The sequence below is a fragment of the Heloderma suspectum genome, chromosome 1, assembly GCF_057233095.1.
Source record: "Heloderma suspectum isolate Gila_16-S chromosome 1, 16-S_ref, whole genome shotgun sequence".
NCBI classification, from domain to species: domain Eukaryota; kingdom Metazoa; phylum Chordata; class Lepidosauria; order Squamata; family Helodermatidae; genus Heloderma; species Heloderma suspectum.
In genome coordinates this window covers 3,491,564-3,512,383 of record NC_139458.1, presented here as the reverse complement: position 1 = coordinate 3,512,383, position 20,820 = coordinate 3,491,564, and the positions used below count along the sequence as shown (strand labels likewise).

The window sequence follows — 20,820 nt, the reverse complement described above, 5'->3', positions numbered from 1 at the left end:
TGGACAGGCCTAAACTGTGAGCTAAAAGTTGCCAACCATTCTCCAAACAAAAAACCTCAAGCTTCAAAATGTCCCCTCAGATTACTAAAAAAATTTGTATGTGCTTTTAGTTTAGTTTATTCTTGTTGTATCCCATCCTGAGAACCTGGTTACTAAGCAGCATATTCAAACCCTAGAACGTAAATGAAGTTAAAGCAGTGCACTCACTGGCCTGCATGAATCTCACACTGGCCATTTTGTTTCATGGCGTCCCTCCAACCCCATTCCTTTTAACATAACCAGGCATAGTCCTTCCTCACCTTGCTGCTCTTCAAAAGCAGCCCAGAGCAAATGCACCATCGGCTTCTTTGAGAGGTGTATCGTGCAGGCCCTGCTGTAGACATGCCTCACGCCTTCAATGCTGTGGCTCTCCATGTACTTGGCATACTGCATTTGAAGACAGAGCAGAGACTGAATGATTCACAGCTTACTCTGGGTTACTAAATACTTGAGAGAACTATAAAATTCTTGTGTTTAAACCCACTCAGCACCTTTATTGAACCATTAGACTAGTTTCTGTAAGGAAGGACGAAGAGAGGCAACGAAGTTGGCATATGCAGCTGTCAAATCTGGTTGCAAGCAGACCATCTCCTAATGCAACAGATATAGTTATACATGAACAACATTCAAACAAGAGTACAGAAGGTTAGTCACTGATCATCAATGTTTGCAAAGGGTAAGAGTTGTGCATGGGAGAAACACCCCATACCTTGATCCAGAACTCTTCATAGAGGGCACAGGAGATCACGCAGCGCTCAAAAAGGACCACCACTCGTTCGTGAGTTCCATTCTCAATTTCAAAGTCCAAGTACTCCTTCCAGTTTTTCAGCTGGGTTTTCTCCAGAGGTTTAACATGAAAATAAGGCCGTTTTATCTGAAATGGATGCAGATCAGGGGAATGTTATAATCCAGTTTCATGAAGGCATCCAAACAAACTTCATTTGCCACTTTGCCCTAGAAGGAGACGAGCAACCTGAACACTTTTGCTGTCCCTTTCAGCAAAGCCTGCTTGTAAGATAATTAACACAATGATCATTCGTTGTACAACCCTGTAAAAAAGAATGCATGGAGGGGAGAGCAGGATCATCCCCATCGCCCCCCTCTACACACATTAATCCAAACCTATGGACAGAGCCTACGCACACACAGCTTCTTCATGTGTAAGCTCTGTTCACAAGTTCGATAAGCACATGGAAGTCAGGGAGGGGAAGCATGATACTGCTCCACCATCTAGGCATTCAGTCCTATGATTTCCTCTGAATAAGTTGAGCAAGCAAACTTGGTACCTATAAGGAAAGACCTAATCAAGACCTGGGTATAGAACTCTTGGGCCCGAGAAAGTACGTGCCATTCTAAAGCTTGCTCTGCTTAAATTGAAGAGTTGACTCAACCCGTTTGGCACATAAGAGGAGTACTGAAGCTGGATCAGACCAAAGGGCCCATCTAGTTTCAAAATCTGGCCAAACAGACACAAGCAGGCCATGACGGGAAGAGGCCTCTCCCACTGTCGACCCCACAACTTCTGGCATTCAGAGGGATATATAGGGTCCCTGCCCATGAATTCCTATTATCTTTTATATACCGGGAATATAAAGGCCTTTAAGGCAGCGGCCATCACCCCGTCTTGTGGCAGCAACTCCTATAAAATTCTATGTTGTGTGAAGGAGTACTTTCTCATCTGTCCTGAATGTACTGAGAACCAAGTCTTTGGGCGATCTTGAATTTTAGTATTATGAAGGAGAATCTCTCTGTGTACACCTTCCCCACAGCACACATAATCTATGGGGAGGACCTCGAGCTCATGCTTTCCATGCAGGTGGTCCTGGGTTCTTCCGTTAATAAGCATCTCAGGTAATACAGCAAGGGAAGACCCTTCCTTAGCCGAGGCCCTGAAGAGCTGCTGCCGGTCTTAGGAGATGCTTAAGCAGCGGCTCCATACCAAGCAGACCACTGGCTTGTCTCACTCAGTAACGTCTACACTAACTGGCAGCCGCTGGCCAGGGTGTCAGGCAGGGGCCTTGCCCAGCTCAATCCAGAGATTGATTATTTTATTATTACATTTATTTCCTGTCTTCTCTCCTCTTGCAAAGCGGCTTACATGGTCAACCTCACAACAACCCTGTAAGTTAGGCTGAGAGCCAGAGACTGGCCCAAAGTCACCCAATGAGCTTCATGACCCAGGTCTCCTGAGTCCCAGCCCAGCACTGTAACCACTGCACCACACTGGCTGTCAAAATACCTGGGACTGAACCTGGGTCCTTCTGCATGCAAAGCACGTGCTCTGCCCATGAGCCAAGGCTACCTAGTGGCCACGACTGGGCAAGATGACCCACTGTCTGACTCAGTAGATGGCAGATCTATAAGTGTTTGCAAACCTCTTGTGCCCACCCGTAGTCATCTTTAATAACCCCACAAACTCCAAACACTTCTATTGCTTTTCCTCATAGGAAAGGTGCTCTAACCCCCTGAGCATTTTGGTTGCCCCTTTCTGCACCTTTCCCAGTTTTAAAATAGTGTTTCTGAGATGGGGCTCGCAGAACAGCATGGAGTATTCCACCCTACATTTATATAAAGGCACTGTAATATTGGCAGTTGTATTTTCAGTCCTTTCCCTAATAATACCTAGCTTGGAATTTGTCTTATCAGTGTATATGCAAAGCTTGGCCCTTTTGCCCCAGTGTGTGTCATTTCACACGTACTTACACAGAACCTCATTTGGCATTTTGTTGCTCATTCAAGCTGTTTTGAGAGATCTTTTGGGAACTCTTTGGAGTCCACTTTGTTTTTCACCACCCTGAGTAATTTGGTCTCATCTGCAAACTTCCTTGCTGTCCATTCCTACCTTCTGCTTCCAGTTCTTTAACCGGTTACCAATCCAAAGGGTCACCTAAAGACCCCCCCAAAAACCCACAATAGGGCCCACCAGACTATCTGCTCTGCACCAAATGACACCCCAAAATCCAGTTCACATGCTCCTCCTGAGCTGCTCCTCTGCCTGCTTGCTGTTCCTCACCAGGCCTTTGCTGCCCACACCCACTCTTATCAGTGGCACCAGGCCTCTGGATTGGCTGGAGGAGAGAGGGGATGACGCCTACTGGCTCTGTTGTGCCTGAGCTGAGCCAGTCTACTGGTGGCTTGAAGGAGGAAAAGTAGCCAACACAGAGCAACATGGGGGGGGGGGGGAAGGGTAGAAAATGAGGCAGATAAGACTCTGCATGTGTGTGCTGGGTGGGGGGGTAGAAAGAACAAATGGGGCCATTTGGGGTGAGGCCAGAAAAGGGGGAAGCAAGTGGTCTGTGTGTGTGTCCCCCTTTCTTTGGGTCTATGGATGCTTGTGTGTGTGTGTGTGTGTGTGTGTCCTTCTGTGAAGTGGGTGTTCTACTGAAGAAGAAAACTGGGTTCAAATTAGTGGTTCTATATTTTGGGGCTCAGATCCCACCTCTCCCTTGTAATCAGGTTCTTGGGCAAGTTATTCAACTCTCAGCCTCATAAATTTGCCTTCAGTGAAAGAGGTGTTTTATCACTGGCTATGGCAGCCATTTTGTGAATGGGCATGCCCCTCTCCTGTGGCTGCCATTTCATGATGGTGTCAACCATGCCCATGGGCACAAAAAGGCTGGGGACACCGATAAGTTTACTCAGGATCCCGAGATGAGAAACTTTCCTAAAAAGCTTTTTTATCTTGCCAAAATGTCACCTTTGTTCAAATTTGAGCCAAAACCCTTCACTGTTTTAAACAGCCTTCATAATCTAGAATGGCACCCTCAAGCCATTCCAACTGTACATGTCCTGTACTGCTACAGACAAAGTGGGGAGGGTATTTCCTTCACATTCTTCTGGGGGGGGGGGGTCTCCCAGAAGCATCTGGCTGGTCACCATTGGAAAAGAAGGCTGAGCTCGATGGCCCTACCTTAGTCTCACCCAGTTGGACTCTTCTGTGAGAAAACCGAATCAGGTGAATTTTTTCTAAAATTAAAAGCCTAGACACTGGTCCAGTCTGAATGGTAAACAGCTGGTTAATGTTGGATACCTAGAAATTTATTCCACCTTGTTTTCCGTTCCTTTGGCTCTAGACAGCCACATCTGAAAAAACACTTCTTGGCTTTGAAAGCTTGCAACACTTTTAAGGCAATTAGGTGGGCCCAATGAAGATCTAATCTCACCTATTCTACACTCTGTTCTGCGAAGCCAATGGAAACACAGACACCCTGGCATTTCAAGACCAAAAGAGTACTGACATCAAAAGGTGCAACAGTGACGTTGGTGCTAACATGCGTTCCACACACAGGCCACAGCCGAACAGAGAGCTGGGCTTACAGCACAACAGCCAAACTCTTTACTGGAGTCTAGCCGCTTTCATCTGCTTATAATGGGGAATGCAACAAGAAAACTGCCAATTCTTATTTATTTTTTAAACAAAACCCTTCCATCTGATTGTTTCCATTTTAAAAAATTGCCATTACATTAACACACACTCTCCCCCTCTCTCTTTAAAATAGCTTGGTAATGAAATCTGATTTTGACTCCATACTTTAAAAACTGAATTTGTTACACCCTGTCAAACTCATTGAGTTCTGCTTTCCTGAAGAGAGCCATAGGAGAAAGATGCCCAGCTTCTGAGGTCAAGCATTATAAATATCATAGAATACATCATATTTGACATCAATGAAACACCAGACACCCTGAATGGCAAAAGTTATCAGCGTTAAGGCTTCAAAGGGAGAAAGTTAGGCCTATGTTTTTAATTCCAATAGACATTAATGGGAGTTAAAAATGATTAACTCTGGCTGGATTGCGCCCTTACTTTCTACCTCACAAGGAAAAATGCTCCGTATGTTAATCACCAGCCCCTGCTTCTGGAAAGATATGGGAACTTAAGTCACTGAGCAAATGACCTTGCTTCATGTCCTTATACCTGGACAGAGGGAGCCAAAAAGAAGGCTAATTTCACAATTGCCCGATTTGTCCCAAAGCAGGTAATCCTGTAGTACAAAAGGCATGGAGACTGAATGCCCAAAGGTTTGGGTGTTGCTCCTAGATTGCATAGGGGATCTATTTGATCACAAACCAATGTGCTTCCATTGTTATAGCAACCAAACAGTTGTGCATGCTTTTTCTGGAAATATATGACTTCAGTAACAGAAGAAGTAATTTGAATGAGTGACAGTGGTCTTTCTGCTTGAGTTTTCTTGAAGAGCAATTTACACATTTTTAATTAAATGAGTAATCAGCTGGTTGGACAGAATAATGGGCTTCAAATGGGGAGACCCAGATTGAAATTCCTGCTCAGACATGAAGCCACTGACTATTTTGGCTACAATATGGAAGCATATGTCACTGTCATAAATGAACACACTAATGCAGCTTGCTGGGTGACCCTGGGCTAGTCCCACACTTAACCTAACCTGCCTCACTCACAGGGCTGTTGTGAGGAGGCAGCAGAGGAGATATGCCTCATATGCTGCCCAGAGCACTGTGGAAGAAGGGTGGGATTTAAAAAACTGAAACATGCTGCAGAAGCTTTCCATACCATAGCCCCTGGCATCTGGATTCAACAAAGTCATGCACTTAAACGCACTAAAAGCTGTCTTTAATGTACTCTCTTTAAATGACGTGTTAAGAAGCAAGTAAAATATAAGTATAATTCATTAATCAAAATATGCTGACTGCAGCAGAAGCTGAAATGAGTACAAAAGGATTTGGAACCACACCTGACTTGCTCAAAATTATCTATCTTTATTGTATTCACTTGCTTTGGGACTCACCCATGTTGGGTGGCCTTGCAGGATTGCAACACATCCCTTGCCTCCAAGGTGGGGCAGCAAGAGCCACCGCCACAAGCAAGCTCCATGCAAACCGTCACAAGAGTTTCAATCCTGGCTTAAGTCCAGTTGTCAGCATGACGTGCTTGGCAAAGGCATGGCATCCGTGCTAAAGAAAGCCAGCGGTCCCATGTGCTCCTGGTTCTCCACCCCTCCAGGAAGTGAGCCACCATATTCCACTGAGGCTGCCGCCAAGGGAAGACACACAATACAGCAGAGCAACACTAATGATCTACCTCACCCAGTTTTTCAGAGTGGTGCATTTACTTGGTAAGGTAGTTTGCAGTCATTTGCTATTAGTGGGAGAGAGTTTCCTTTCTGTGTGCAAAGTAAGCCAAATGGAAGCTCAGACAGGAGCAAACGCAGATCTTACCTGCTCCTTCTTAGCTGCTGCTGCTCTTTTATATTCTTTTATACTGTTTTATATTTTACATCTTAACATTTTAATATTTGCCTGGGAAGTCCCTTGAGCAATTCAGGGGGTCGGGGAGGTGCCACCATAACTGTGGTCATGGGTAGGGAGAGGTATGGCGTTGGGGGATTAACAGGCCAGCTGAGGAAAAGAGGAGCTAGACACCTTACAGCTGTCCCCTCTTCTGGTTCTTCCCCCAACCTGATGGTTCCTGGTGGCCTTACCAGTTTGCCCTTGGGTCTGGTGGTGCTGCTGCTGAATGCCAGGTTGGTCCAAAATAAAATCTCCCTCATCCATGATTTGATGGTGGATGAGGGGGCTGACCTGGTATGCATTACTGAGACGTGGGTGGGGGAACTGGGAGGGGTTATTCCCTCCCAGCTGTGCCCTCCTGGGTACTCAGTGCAGCACCAATACCGACTCGAGGGTCGGGGAGGGGGCGTTGCTGTGGTCTATAGGAATTCAATCCCTCTCTCTCTAGGCTTCCTCCTCATTTGAGTGCTTGTACCTTGTGTTGGGTTCCCAGGACAGATTAAGGATTCTGTTGGTGTACCGCCCACCCCGCTGCCCATCAGACTCCCTGCCTGAGCTGGTGGAGGTGATCTCGGCCTTGGTGTTGAGAACCCCTAGGATGATGGTCCTGGGGGATCTCAACTTCCATGCCGAGGCCACTGTATCCGGGGTGGCTCAGGACTTCATGGCCACCACGACAACCATGGGGCTGTCCCAACATGTCATTGGCCCAACACATATAAAAGGACACACACTTGATCTGGTTTTCTCGACTGGGCAGGAGAATGGTGATCTGAAAGTGGAGGAATTAACATCTGTCCCTTTGTCATAGTCAGATCACTTCCTGTTGAAGTTTAGACTCTTGGCAGCCTTCCCCCTCTGCAAGGGTGGGGGACCTATTAAAATGGTCCGCCCCAGAGGCTAATGGATTCTCATGGATTCCAGAGGGCTCTGGGGGATTTTCCTGCTGATATGGCTGGTGCTCCTGTCAAAGCCCAGGTCACTCTGTGGAATGCAGAGATGACTTGGGTTGTTGACATGATTGCGCCCACGCGCCCTCTCCCCCTGAGCAGAGCCCGGCCAGTTCCTTGGTATATACCTGAGCTGAGGGCAATGAAGCAAGAGGGGGGACGGCTAGAGCGCAGACAGCTAGAGCGCAGGTGGAGGAAAACTCGTGCTGAGTCTGACCGAACACAGGTTAGAGCTCATTATCCAGCCTACTCTGTGGCGGTGAGGGTGGCAAAGAGACAGTTCTTTTCCACCAGCATTGCATCTTCTCAGTGTCATCCAGCGGAGGTTTTCCAAGTGGTTCATGGCCTGTTACATTCTGGGCCAGGGAGACAGGCAGTGGAACCCTCGGTGGCATGCTGTGATAAGTTTGCAAGGCACTTTGAAGATGAAGTCGCTCAGATTCGTCATGAATTGGACACCACCATTAATGCAGTTCCATTGGTAGAGGCATTCAGAGCACCATCTGGTCCAGTTTTATTGGATAAGTTTCAGTTATTGAGGCCTGAGGATGCAGACAAGGTGCTTGGCCAAGTCCGATCGACCACCTGTGTGCTTGACCCTTGCCCTTCATGGCTTATTAAATCAAACAAGGAGGGGTTGTCCGGCTGGGTCCAGGAGGTTGTAAATTCCTCCTTGAGAGAGGGAGTGGTGCCTGCCGCTTTAAAAGAGGCAGTAATCAGACCACTCCTGAAAAAGCCTAGCCTGGACCCAGAGGGTGTTAACAATTATAGGGCAGTGGCCAACACCCCCTTCCTGGGCAAGGTGCTTGAGCAGGTGGTTGAAGGACCACTCCAGGCACTCTTGAAGGAAACGGATTATCTAGATCCATTTCAATCGGGCTTCAGGCCTGGTTTTGGAACAGAAACTGCCTTGGTCACCCTGTGGGATGACCTCTGCCAGGAGAGGGACAGGGGGAGTGCGACCCTGTTGATTCTCCTGGACCTCTCAGCGGCTTTCAATACCATCGACCATGGTATCTTTCTGGATAGGTTGTCTGGGTTGGGAGTTGGAGGCATTGCACTGCAGTGGTTCCGCTCCTACTTGGATGGCTGATTCCAGGAGGTGGTGCTGGGGGATTATTGCTCTGTGCCATGGCAATTATGCCATGGGCTTCCACAGGGCTCTATTTTATCCCCCATGCTGTTTAACATCTGCATGAAACCACTGGGGGAGGTTATCCGGAGGTGTGGGCTGAGGTGCCATCAATATGTGGATGACACCCAGCTCCACCTCTCTTTCTCATCAAACCCAGGTGAGGCAGTGGCTGTTCTGAATCAGTGTCTGGGAACTGTAATGGAATGGATGAGGGCCAATAAACTGAAACTCAATCCAGACAAGATGGAGGTACTGTGAGTGGGTGGTTCGTCTGCCCAGCTAGGTGATATTCAACCTGTTCTGGAGGGGGTTGCACTCCCCCTAAAGCAGCAGTCCCCAACATTTTTGGGCCCAGGGACCGGTCCCGTGGAAAACAATTTTTTCACGGACTGGGGGGGATGGGACCAGGCCACAGCAGGGGTGTGGGAACCCCCCTTACCTTGGGTCCGCAGGGGGGGGAGGCAATCTGCCCCTCCCCGGAATCCTGGCCGGCTCCGCTCCAAGTCTGTGGAGCTGCCGGCCGGCTCTGGCCGCTGGAGGACTTCCGGCCGCTGGGACAGAAATGGCGTCCGCATGGACGCCGTTTGCATCCCTGTTCTTCAAGTACGTAGCCGATTACTTGAAGTACAGGGCCGCAAATGGCGGATGCCATTTCCATCCCAGCAGCCAGCAGTCCGCCAGCAGCTTTGTGGACTCAGAGCGGAGCTGGCCAGGGCCGGCGAGGATTCCGGGGGGGGATCGCCTCCCCCCCCCCCCGCGGACTCAAGGTAAGGGGGGTTCCCACACCTCTGCTGCGGCCCGGTCCCTAACAGGCCATGGCCTGGTACAGGTCCGTGGCCCAGGGCTTGGGGACCCCTGCCCTATAGGATCACTCATGTTCGTAGTTTGGGGGTGCTCTTGGATCCAGAACTGTCACTTGAGGCACAGGTGAACTCAGTGGCACGGAGCACTTTTTATCAGCTTAGGCTGGTATACCAACTACGCCCTTATCTGGACAGAGATAGCCTAGCTACAGTTATCCATGCTCTGATAACTTCTCATCTGGATTACTTAAATGCGTTATACGTGGGGCTGCCTTTGAAAGCCATCCGGAAACCTCAGCTGGTCCAAAATAGGGCAGCAAGGTTGTTAACAGGGACTGGCCAACAAGCTCACATTATGCCAGTCCTTTTCCTGCTGCACTGGTTGCCAGTCCATTTCTGGGCCCGATTCAAAGTGCTGGTATTAACATTCAAACCCCTTAACGGCTTGGGGCCAGGTTATCTGAGGGATCGCCTCCTCCCATATGTGCCTGCCCGGACCTTAAGATCATCCTGAGCGGCCCTTCTCCGTGAGCCCCTGCCAAAGGAAGTGAGGTGGGTGGCTACTAGGAAGGCAGCCTTTTCTGCTGTGGCACCCCAGCTGTGGAATGAGCTCTCTAGTGAGGTTTGCCTGGCACCTATACTGTATTCTTTCTGGCACCAGGTGAAGACCTTTTTATGTTCCCAGGCATTTAGCATTTTAGCTTTCTAGACTTTTAGCTTTGCTGTTTTAAATCAGCATTTTAAATCCCTGCACTGCTGCTAGGTTGTATTCTGGTTGTATTGTTATACTGTGGTTTTAATGTTTTATATATTTTATATTGTTTTATTGTGTGCTGTTTGGTTTTAATTTTTGTGAACTGCCCAGAAAGCTTTGGCTATTGGGCAATATAGAAATGAAATAAATCAATAAAAAAAATAAGAAGCACTGCACCAGAGGTCAAGTGTATGACTTACAGAACCCTGTTCCTGTAGTGGAGGGGCAAGTGATCCCCAATGCAATATGTGTCACACAGGCATGCCACATGGATAGTTACGTGCTCCGTTTGCCCCTCTACACTATCTCTACCTCCCCCCACCTATATTTTTTTGAGGTGGACGAATCACTTATTATGCCTGTGTTCTTAGAGGAGCCTGATGCGGTTTCCATGTCACACGTAACATTATGAACAGTGGGGAGGGGGGGAGCGGTACATGTGCCCTTCCGCCAAATAAACAATCTTCAGCCAAGGTAAGCATCTGAGCAGACCTTTGACATCCTGTGAATCAACAGCTTTTAAAACTAGTCCCTGGTACTAGAGAACATATGATCAGCATTTGCTGACATCTCAAAATTCCAGAACTGCTGGGGCTGAGTTTAAGCAGATTCCATATCCTTCTCCAGGAAACAGTTTTCTGGAGTTCTCTTACTATAGTCCATATACTAGACAACTGTCTGGGTGGGTGGTGGTTGTTAAATATTCAAGGGGGATGGGGGAGATCCAGAAAAAATGTGCAAGAGGAATCCTCAAGAGGTGGTAGGATTGTGCTAGTTGAGAAACGCCAACTCTCTTCTTCAAGGGCAACTCTTCTTATATAATTCTCTCACAGACTGATAACTCTCCTAAAGTCAGTTAGGCATAATATGCAGATACATACTTGCACATGTTGCTTAAAAGTACTAAGAACACAATGTGTAAGGGAAGGCACCAAGAGTCTGTTGCCCCCCGCCACCTCTAACCCTGAAAGCTGAGCCTGGGCAGACTTGATTGAAAATGTATGGTTCCCCTTGCAGCTTGGCAATTTCAAAGCCATCTTAAACTGCTAAATTAAATCACTACAACACTACACCCTCCACATATATAGCACAAAAAGACACCCTTGAGGGCAAGAAAGCAAATAAAGCATGTATTTCCAAAGCAAAGAGAGATAAGACAGCAATCTTGACAATGTTAGACATGCGCCACTGGAGGAAGCAGACAACAGTTCTTTCACCAGCAAGGGGAGCGAGTGCCTGTAGGCAGCACAGAGGGAGAAAAGGGAGCGTTCCCTGAGCGTAACCACAAAGAACGCTGACACCACCTGAGAGTTGGAACAACTGCACCTCTGTACAAAACTGCCATGCTGAGTGCAGATGTGCAGGCAAATCAAATGGCACTTGCACCACACAGGGGATCACTTCTTTTATAGTCCCCCCCAACGGAAAGCTGACACGGAGGAAGATTTTGACACAGGTGCTTTCAGAACAAGCAGTTTCTATGTGCCCTCTGAGGCGGTATAGTCATGCAAAGACCCTCAGCAGGGCAAGGGCCTGCATGTCTGCAATTCAGCACTGATGAGCCCAAGCCATGGAAACCAGAAGATTGTTTTTTATTCCCTTCTGTGTTGGTTTCAGTGCCAAATTTGTGTTGCAAACAAAACTCCAAAGTTTGGCAAGTAAATAAGTCAACTGGAGAAACAAATCCCATACCCTTGGCTAAAAAATGTACATTAAACACATACATACACGTAAGAGTAGGGTTGGCCTGCTTGTTAACTGGCCACAATCAAACGCTGTTAAATATTTCGTGGAGCCAAAAATGCATAGGTGGCAGCTTCCATATTTTTATTTATTTTAGTATGGCATCACGTGTTAAGTAACAGAAGCAGGGAGGACAGCTTGCCCCTAGCCTTGCAGCATAGCAAAGTTTCTCCCTCTGACTACCTGCTATAACTGCAGGCGTTTTTAACATGAATACAAGCAGCCAGCCATGACAGTTAAAAGTTATAATAATTAATTAATGTCTTTAAAAGTTAATTTCATGATATCACAATAATTTAACAAGAGTGTTTTTGTAATTACTGTTAAATATCAAACCTGTTACTTTTAGTTGCTCTGATAAAGTAAATACTTTAAGGGAGCTATCCTATGGCCTCTAGACAGCAGCTAGACGGCCACTGGATATCTGGTTTTCCGGGAACTGACCTCAGAGCCCATGGTCCGAGGTCAGTTCCTGTAGAACCGGCCTCCCCCACACTTCCGCGCTGCCTCCGAGGCAGCACGGAACAGCCCCATGCTCCACGCTTGCAAGAGGAGCTGAAAAGGGGCATTCGCGGAGGGCATTCCAGGGTGTTGTTGCTCAGTCGTTCAGTCGTGCCCGACTCTTCGTGACCCCATGGGCCATAGCACGCCAGGCCTTCCTGTCCTGCGCTCTCTCCCGGAGCGTGCTCAAGTCCATATTCGTTGCATCGGATTCCAGGGTGGGGAGGACAGAAATGCCTGTACGACACGTCCAGTGTGTCATACAGCAGCCTCCTCCCCTGCTCAGCCCTCCCATGGTTAGACAGCCTCAATTGCCTGTCTAGCTGAAAATGCAGGGCAGGAGAAGCACGGAGGGAACGAACCCCTCCGTGCTTCTCCTGCCCTGCATTGGATAGGTGGTCACCCCCGAGTTCGGAGGCGGCGGCCTAAATAGGACTGCACCCTAAAGATACTTGACTGGTCAAACTGACCCAGATTTTGTCCAGCTAAATAACCCTACACTAAAGCTGCAAGTTTTATTCAATTCACTAGTGAGTAGAGATGTAAAATTTCTGGAAATGTTGAGGTTTTCCCCTGGTGAAAACAGGAAATTTGGAGAAAATTTGAAAAATATATTTTTTAGTGCTCTTTACAGATCTAAAGTCACGTTGTTGCTTTAAGACAGCCTTCCCCAACCTAGTGCCCTCCAAGTATTTCGGACTTCATTTCCCATCAGCCTCAGGCAGCATGGCCAATGGTCAGGAATGCTGGACACTGTAGTCCAAAACATCCAGAGGGCACCATATTGGGGAGGGCTGCTTAAAGCAGCCATTCTGTTCCTGAAGATATTTTATGTATAACTTAGTTTGCTCATAAAATTATCATTATATTTTAAAACTTTTAAAAGTAAACTCAGTTAGTAAATTTGTAATTATTGTCTGAATAGTTTAGAACTACATTAAATGACTGCTACAGCATCTAACCAGAACAAGTCCAGAAACACAGGACTCTATAGAATAAAACCCAAACTGTCAAGAATGCACAATGGTGACTCTATTCACATGTTGGGAACTGAAAATAAAGGTCTATCAGTAAAATATACTTTAGATCAATACTTTTAATAAGTAATGAAAGAAATAACTATGCTGGGAATCTTACAAAGAAGACTAAAATATATTTTCCCCCCTGGCTTTGTTATTTCCAGACATTTTACATCTCTGGACTTTCTATAGAAGTGTCCTTATTACATAGTTTTTAGAAATCATTTTGAGGGAGTAAAGGCTGGGTAACAATATATAAATACTTTCGCTTAAATTCTAAAAGAAAGCATTTCATAATCCAAAGCTGTTCAGTTTTTCAGAAAAAGGAAAAACAGTCCTCGGAAAAATAAATTCCATTTTCCCCGGGCCTTCGTGTCAGTACTGGCGAGCACAAATGATTTTATGAACATTAAAACCCAACAGCAAGGCTGACGCATGGTTAGAACTGTTGCGGAATTCCTAGCATGTGCCAGTACAAACTCTGTGATAGCAGATGTGGGGGGGGCCATAAACGTGGCTTCTAACGCAACTGCAAGTGGCTTTGGACACGGCCCACAAGCGCCAAGCAAATAACTCACACATCCTCTCCTTGAGCTTCCAGATAAATTCCAAAGCCAGCCTCCATTAACTTTTCCAAGTAGAATACTGAAATGAACTTACTCCTTCTTCAAAGGCCCACCTCTTGCTGACTTCATGCTCATTGTGATTGAACATTTCTTGGTGAATCTCAATGATTCTGTGTCGCATATTTTCTATTTCAGTAATCAGCTAAAAAGACACAAAAAGGAAAGAGTTGACAAAATTCAGACAGAGACCTACTTTTACTAGACACTGTGCTTGTGGCTGCCCCTTCTGATGCAAGCACACACATGACGAGGGCTCAAGAGGCGATCCGGAAGATCTGTGCAGTTGGGATTGTGGAACATGACAAGCCAGAGTATTACTGGCAGCATATAATCTGGTAGCTGTAGAATCCTAAAGACTCCTAAAGCTAAGATTACGAACACACATTTAGTCCCCTTGGTTATGAGGGTAAACACCTGACCACACTGGGGGTGGAGAACAGGTACATTACTCAACTGCAGAGTTTGTGGATTGTAAGTATGAGGCCCCAGATTCAGTATATCCATCTACAATTACAGGTCAGGGAAACCCCTGTAATAGCCATGCTGCCTCCAGCTGTTGGGGAACACGACTAGGAAGGCGCTACTGCACTTCTGCCCTATTTGTGGGCTTCCCAACTGGTTGGCCACTGTGGGAATACAATGCTGGACTAGATGGACCTTGGGTCTGATTCAACAGCAGGACTCTTATGTTCTTATTACCTCTGGCCAAGAATCCTAGAGAGTTGCTGCCAGTTGGATTTAACAGTACTATGCTAGATTGACTGCTGGTTTGTCTCTGTAGAAATTCTGTTGAACATTCAGAAATTACAGAGAACATCACAGCACTCATCCCCCTGCTTCCAAGTCTCTGTCGCATATCTGTTGCCCCCAAAATTAGGAATGACAACCCCCTCCTCTCCATCTTATGGAAGTAGGAACTCAAAATAACCGCAATTTGACCAAAAGAGCACAATTCTGCCACCACAGTGAGCAGGGCACCGCCCTCTGGGGAGCGTGATGAGCAAGCAAGCAGCCAGCCTTCCTCCCTCCCTCCCTCCCGGCAGTCCCAAACAGTGATCCAGCCACCTTCCCAGCAACAAAGTTGGGAGGAAGACTAGGGGTGACCTGACAGCTGCATGGCCAATGCACCCGGACAGCCTTGGCTATAGCTACACAGGGCCATACTAGCAACTCCCCTCCCCCAACGGCCTTCCCTGCTCTAAAGGTGTTTGAAGAACCTTCAAAGCAGCGACACCCAACGAGGCACACTCCCCGCCAGCCCTCCCCTCAGGTAAGGTTGGCTGGGTGCGTGTGCGGATGCTGCTGCTTCACGATGCTCACGTTTGGGAAAGGCAAAGGGAGGGGGGCAACCAGCCAAAATGTTTTAGACCCCTGACTGCAAAAAGCTTGCACAAATATATCCTAAATGTATGCATGTTATAGAATTTGCACAAATTAGTCCCACTGTGGAGTCTCAATATTTTAACACAAAACTCCAACTCCGATAGAAGCTACCCATGTCTCACAGCAACTGACTGAAAGTTTCACATGGGAAAGTGTAAGGTGGACTGAAAAGGTCAGATCCTTGACCATCCTCTGTCCTCCCCAGAATCATGAAATGAGATTTCAGAGGCATACACAGTAAAACTAGGACAGAAAAGTGCAGTGCTGATCTGGTTGAGGGACAAAGTATTGACTGACTTTAAACCCAGAAAGCAAAGGGCAGCAGCTGGCAAACACTGAAACACAAGAGCAAATGCAGACACACCTGTGCTTCCAGACAGTAGCAGGCATCTGAACAAAGCCTCAAAATACAATCTTTGCACTGCCAACAAAAATGCCCAAGCATGTCCCTTTCTGCAAGCAGCTGAATAAATTATGCCTATGCAAAACTGCTATTATTCACCCGAGACACAGACTGGGCACGTTATGTACAGAAATATGTACTTATTCAGAAGTGCCACCTGATTACCTTAGCAGGGTCAGTTATATCTTCGATTCCACAAGGGAGGTCATCTCCAGGGGGTGCATCTGCCCCATTATGGCTATTGGCAGAAGAAGCCAGTTCCTTGCGCAGCTGAATAAATTGTTCAGTAGTCAGAAGGTCCCGGGGCAGATTATTCTGGACATGCTCTTTGAACCTGCAAGACAGCAGAGATAGCAGACAGCCACATTATTTTATGCTTGCCACGACATATTATGGCAGATCCCCACTCACTACAGCATGAGTACAAGGCCTCCTGCATTGAGCAGGGGGTTGGACTCGATGGCCTTGTAGGCCCCTTCCAACCCTACTATTCGATGATTCGATGAAGAATCCAGGAGGTGCCATATGTACTAGTCTGAAAAAAGGGCATTAAAAGGTTCATTGAACAGAAAACATGAAGAAAATATGCAGTCATGCACTGACTGATGAGCTGGGGTGTAAAATATTGGCTATTTTAAAATTAGTGCTATTGAAGCAAGTGCACAATTAATGAACAGTTCTCAGATGAAACAGGACAAGATTACTACTCAATGAAACTGCTTCAGGAAACACCCAAGCATCTTCAAATCTTCTCCTTAATCCAAGCAAACACAACGCTTTCCTTCCATCTTCCAGAATTATTAAAGATGTTTAGCTTTTCCATGTCAGTAGAGTATCAAAGCAGCTAGAGTTGTCTGTTTCTTTTTTACTAGAAGCAAGTTAACTTGCTTTCCAGCCACCCCCTCTCTCGTTTGATATGGATCCCACTTAATTCTTGCAGCCCTTCTGCGTAATCACTTTTTGTAAAGGACAAACACTAGCATAAGGTATAACATGGACAATGATAAACTTTTGGTCTTCAAAACAGACACTCCTAAAGTCTTGTTCCCCAGCTGCATTTTCAAGGATTACTCTAATTTCTGCCTTGCAGTTCCACTGTATTCAGCAGAGCAATCCGCCACAAAATTCAGCAATTTAACCCCTGGGTAAGTTGGAAACATTTGAGAAATCTATAGCCACAGCTTGTGCTGGTCAACAAGCCAATAAGCTCAGAAATACAATGTCACATCTTTTAGCAGGAAAAGAGCTATGTTCTGCGGGAGAGATCTAACTTCATGCAAGTGTGCGTGTATTGTCTGTTTATATGTCTGTACTTCAGTGTTTTTATATTATGTGCAATAATGTATTTTAAAGGTTTTTAATCTTTGTAAACCATCCAGAGAGCTTTGGCTATTGGCCAGTATAGAAATGCAATAAATAAAAATGAAATGCAAGCAAACTTCCACTCACACAATGAGACTTCCCCTTGATCTCCTGCATGCCCCTCAAATCTGCTCCAGAGGATCCCCCAACTCTCAGGAGCACATTTGAGGGGTGCAAGGGGATCCATTCTGGCAGCAGTTTTGTTCCACTGGCAGACAGATACAGTTGGATACAAGTCTGGGTCAGCCTTTGAGGTCCCTCCCTGTATGCCCAAACAATAGCATACTCCTCAAGAATTTAAAAGCATATTCCAGGGCTGAACTACTCTTATAGGTACAGAGTTATTTCTCTAATGGCAGGAAAGATTGCACTGTTTTGCATGGGCCATTTTAAAAATGGTTGGGCCAGTACTTTAGTTGGTCTGAAGAATACACTGCCTGGCAAAACAGTACTGCTCTTACAGAAATACTTCCATAACCGAGAAGCAGTTCAGCCCTGAAAAAATCTACCAAGCGATGCTGTGGAATGTGCTCCCTTGGAGAGGAGTTCAGGGATATTCAAGATAGGATTTCCTGTCGTGGGATAGTGTGTTGGATGTTCCCTACATGGCTCCTTCCAGCTCTTGATTCTTGTGCCAACTGAATTACTAAAAGCTAGAATTGCAGTAACACAGCACACAATTTCTTTTCATGGTCGTTATCATCATTAAACTGTATATATAAAGCACTTAAAGTTACTAGATGCCGTACAGTAAGTGCCTTTTTAAAGTTACACTGCTCAGCTGTAATGGTTTTTCCTGTTTGGGGTACAACCACTTGGAAAGGGGGGAACTGGAGGGGGGGAGAGAGAATGCAATTCAGTGCAACTACACTGACTTGGTTTTAAACGATGGCAATAATTTTCAGCATTGCAAACATTACAGTCAAACCAGTACAATAATGCTAACCCAACTGTTGCAGCCCCTTTTACCTTTGGAAGTGATGGCTGTACAGCTGAGTCGGAATCCCAAGAATGCGGTCGAATACAGCAGTCACTGCTCCCAGATTACCTTCTTCATTTTCCCAGTTTATATACATTTCCCAGAGTTTGTCTGAGCGGAAATCTGTCCCTGCAGCTAAGACCGCATGTTCATAGGTCCTGGGGGTAGGGTGGGGGAATAATTTAGGTGATCAGATGATCATTTAATCAGAACTGAGTGCAGCACATATCAAGATGCCTACTTTCCTCCACACAAAATAAAACAAAACACACTGCAAAGTAATGTCTTTCATTGGTACACCTCAACTATTTAAAATAGTACAGAATGTATTCAGAGTTCTAGCACTGAACTCTTTTATCACATAGGAGGAAAATCTAAAATCTTAGACCGGCCTTCCCCAACCTGTTGCCTTCTAGATGTTTTGGCCTACAACTCTCATCAGCCCCACCCAGCATGACCAATGGTTAGGGATGATGGAGATTGTAGGACAAAAAATCTGGAGGGACCCAGGAAGGGAAATGCTGCCTTAGACCTAGCTGTCCCTATCTTAAAATGGCAACTATTACTACAACTTAAGTAAAACCCAATGAAGAAAGGCTTCTGTGTATTTAAAATATTACTGCAGTGCAAGAAGTTCAAGAATAAGTGCTTTGCCCAGCGCTAAAAAGAAACAGGTTGGTTGCCTTTAATTTCATCCTGACCTTCAAGATCCTGAGGCCCTTCCAGCAGAATCAGCCACCCACTTCATTTCCATATTAGCTTCACTATTTTCAACTCAAGAAGAGTGGAACATACCTTCACATCTGCTTTCCTCACGGGGCTCCCTCAACTCCCCTTTCAACCAGGGCCAAACCATTTAAAATGGGAGATCAATCAGCAAAAGCGGTAACTGAATGTGTAAAATCCACTGCTGCTTGAAGTGAGCTGCTGAGATTGTTGGGGGCAGGGTGAGCAGCTACACAGTGGTTGCTCTCCCACGCGGGGGGGCACTCCAACTTAATCTAAGTAAGTCTGCCTACGGAAGTGAGTGGGAGGAGCAACCCATACGTAATGATATCCTCCTCCACCACAGGACAAGGCAGCACACCCTCCTCCATTTAACAAGAAGCTACTTCAGACAGAATATGAAGACAAATTTTTTTCGCATGACTAAGCACAGCCCAAAGCCGAATTCCACCACACAGGCTGTACATGTTGGGTCTCACTGTTCAACCAACTTACCCCTTAATGGTCCCGACAGTTTCAGGGTCACTGGAATCCAGCGTTTCTTTGAGGAAGTTTATGTAATGGATCCAAAGATCAACGCTAAGAGGTATTGCCTGGAGCCCTCTCCGATACACCTACAAAGAGAACACCAAGAAGCTATTCTTCGAACTCTTACTTAGGTCGTAAGAGAGAGGCAACACGGTGTTATCCGGTGAACCTTAAGAAATACTAATGTACTGGAATTTTGTTTAAATAATCTACCATTACCATTTGGGTGGAGGTTGGCTAGAACATGGCAATGCTCTGATCTCCACGTGCGGAGTCTTGATCTTCAAAGCGCAGCGGTCCCTGCATCTGACCAGGCTGTGTGGGCAGGCTTTGGGGTACAGACCATAGGGCACAGACCCTTTAGAGCACCAATGACAGCGTCTGACCAAAAATGCAATAAGATGTAGCAATGGTGACCAGCAAACCAACCACAGCGTTCGAATTTTGTGAAATAATAATAAATGTATAATGTAAGTGACAGAAAAGCCCTGCCCTACTTGTTAAGCTGCAGTGTAATGCAGACGCTTGCACTGCAAAGCTTGACAAACTGTAGTAGAGGTTTAACGCACCTGCCAACAAAGAGAGAAGATATTAGCTCCAAACGCCACAAGGAGTGACACGTGCAAACAGAAAGCCCTGTGTGAAAATGGCAGGTACTGGCAGCCAAAGAATTATCTGCAGTGGTTTGGTCATCATTTGGCTCACAGGACCCAAGAGCAACGGCTGCAGCACACTGCATACATACCTCATCTGACTGCTTCATGTTGCCGTGCCGCTTCTCGAGGTCTGCATACTTTTTCCAATAGCCATAGCAATATGGATAATGTGTGAAAAAACTGTCAAAGGCTTTCCTGGCAGCTGGTAACTGGTTCTGGGAGAAAAACGTTTCAGCAATTTTATTTATGCTTCAGTTACGTTTCAGCAATTTTATACTTTACAAATGGCCAGTGAAACAAACAAAAAAATCAAGGCATCATCTACTTTGAAACTGGCATGAAAGGCACACATTTTAAAGCACATTTAAAGTGAGTTTTCAAGCTCTGTTAGAAGTTAAGCCTCTTTGAGTCCAGGATCTAAAATAATGACACTTCCCCTAAAAGATTAAAGCTGGACTGTTCACCCGACCAGTCCTGATCCAACTACAAGTCAAATGAAAAGAAAGTCCCTACATAACTTAGAATTCATTCTCTAGAATTCCATAACAATATTTTAGAATTCACCAAAACCCTTCTTAATATTTCATCAATATACCAAGTCTATGAAACAAGAGCACACAGATGGGCATTCTCAACTACTAGCCCTCAGCTCTGGAACTGTCTTTCCCTACAGGTTCAAAACCTTGGCCAGCAGTGGGAAACCATATTTTTCAATAGAGCTTTTAATGGGTGGGGTTGAGCTCATATGGGGCATTTTTATTCTGATATAGTACTTTGCATTTATTTTATTTATTACACTTCTATCCCACTTTTTTTCCCCTCCTTAAGGAACCCAAGGCAGCATACATAATCTTCCTCCTCCTCCATTTTATCCTCACAACAACAACCCTGTGAGGTGGGTTGGGCTGAGAGTCTGTGACTGGCCCAAAGTCACCCAGTGAGCTTC

At 46.0% G+C, this 20,820-nt stretch overlaps 1 protein-coding gene across 2 annotated transcripts in view; it reads right to left on the bottom strand.

Annotated features, from left to right (window-relative positions):
* Positions 1-20,820, bottom strand: part of PRPF39 (pre-mRNA processing factor 39) — a 39,203-nt gene that overhangs the window by 5,649 nt on the left and 12,734 nt on the right. For both annotated transcript variants that reach the window (XM_084833562.1, XM_084833569.1), the window contains exons 3-9: positions 19,964-20,089; positions 19,186-19,304; positions 17,955-18,122; positions 15,789-15,957; positions 13,872-13,979; positions 749-913; positions 300-426 (exon numbers count right to left, since the gene is read on the bottom strand). In XM_084833562.1, the coding sequence (XP_084689688.1) occupies positions 300-426; positions 749-913; positions 13,872-13,979; positions 15,789-15,957; positions 17,955-18,122; positions 19,186-19,304; positions 19,964-20,089 (982 nt within the window). The remainder of the gene's footprint in view (positions 1-299; positions 427-748; positions 914-13,871; positions 13,980-15,788; positions 15,958-17,954; positions 18,123-19,185; positions 19,305-19,963; positions 20,090-20,820) is intronic.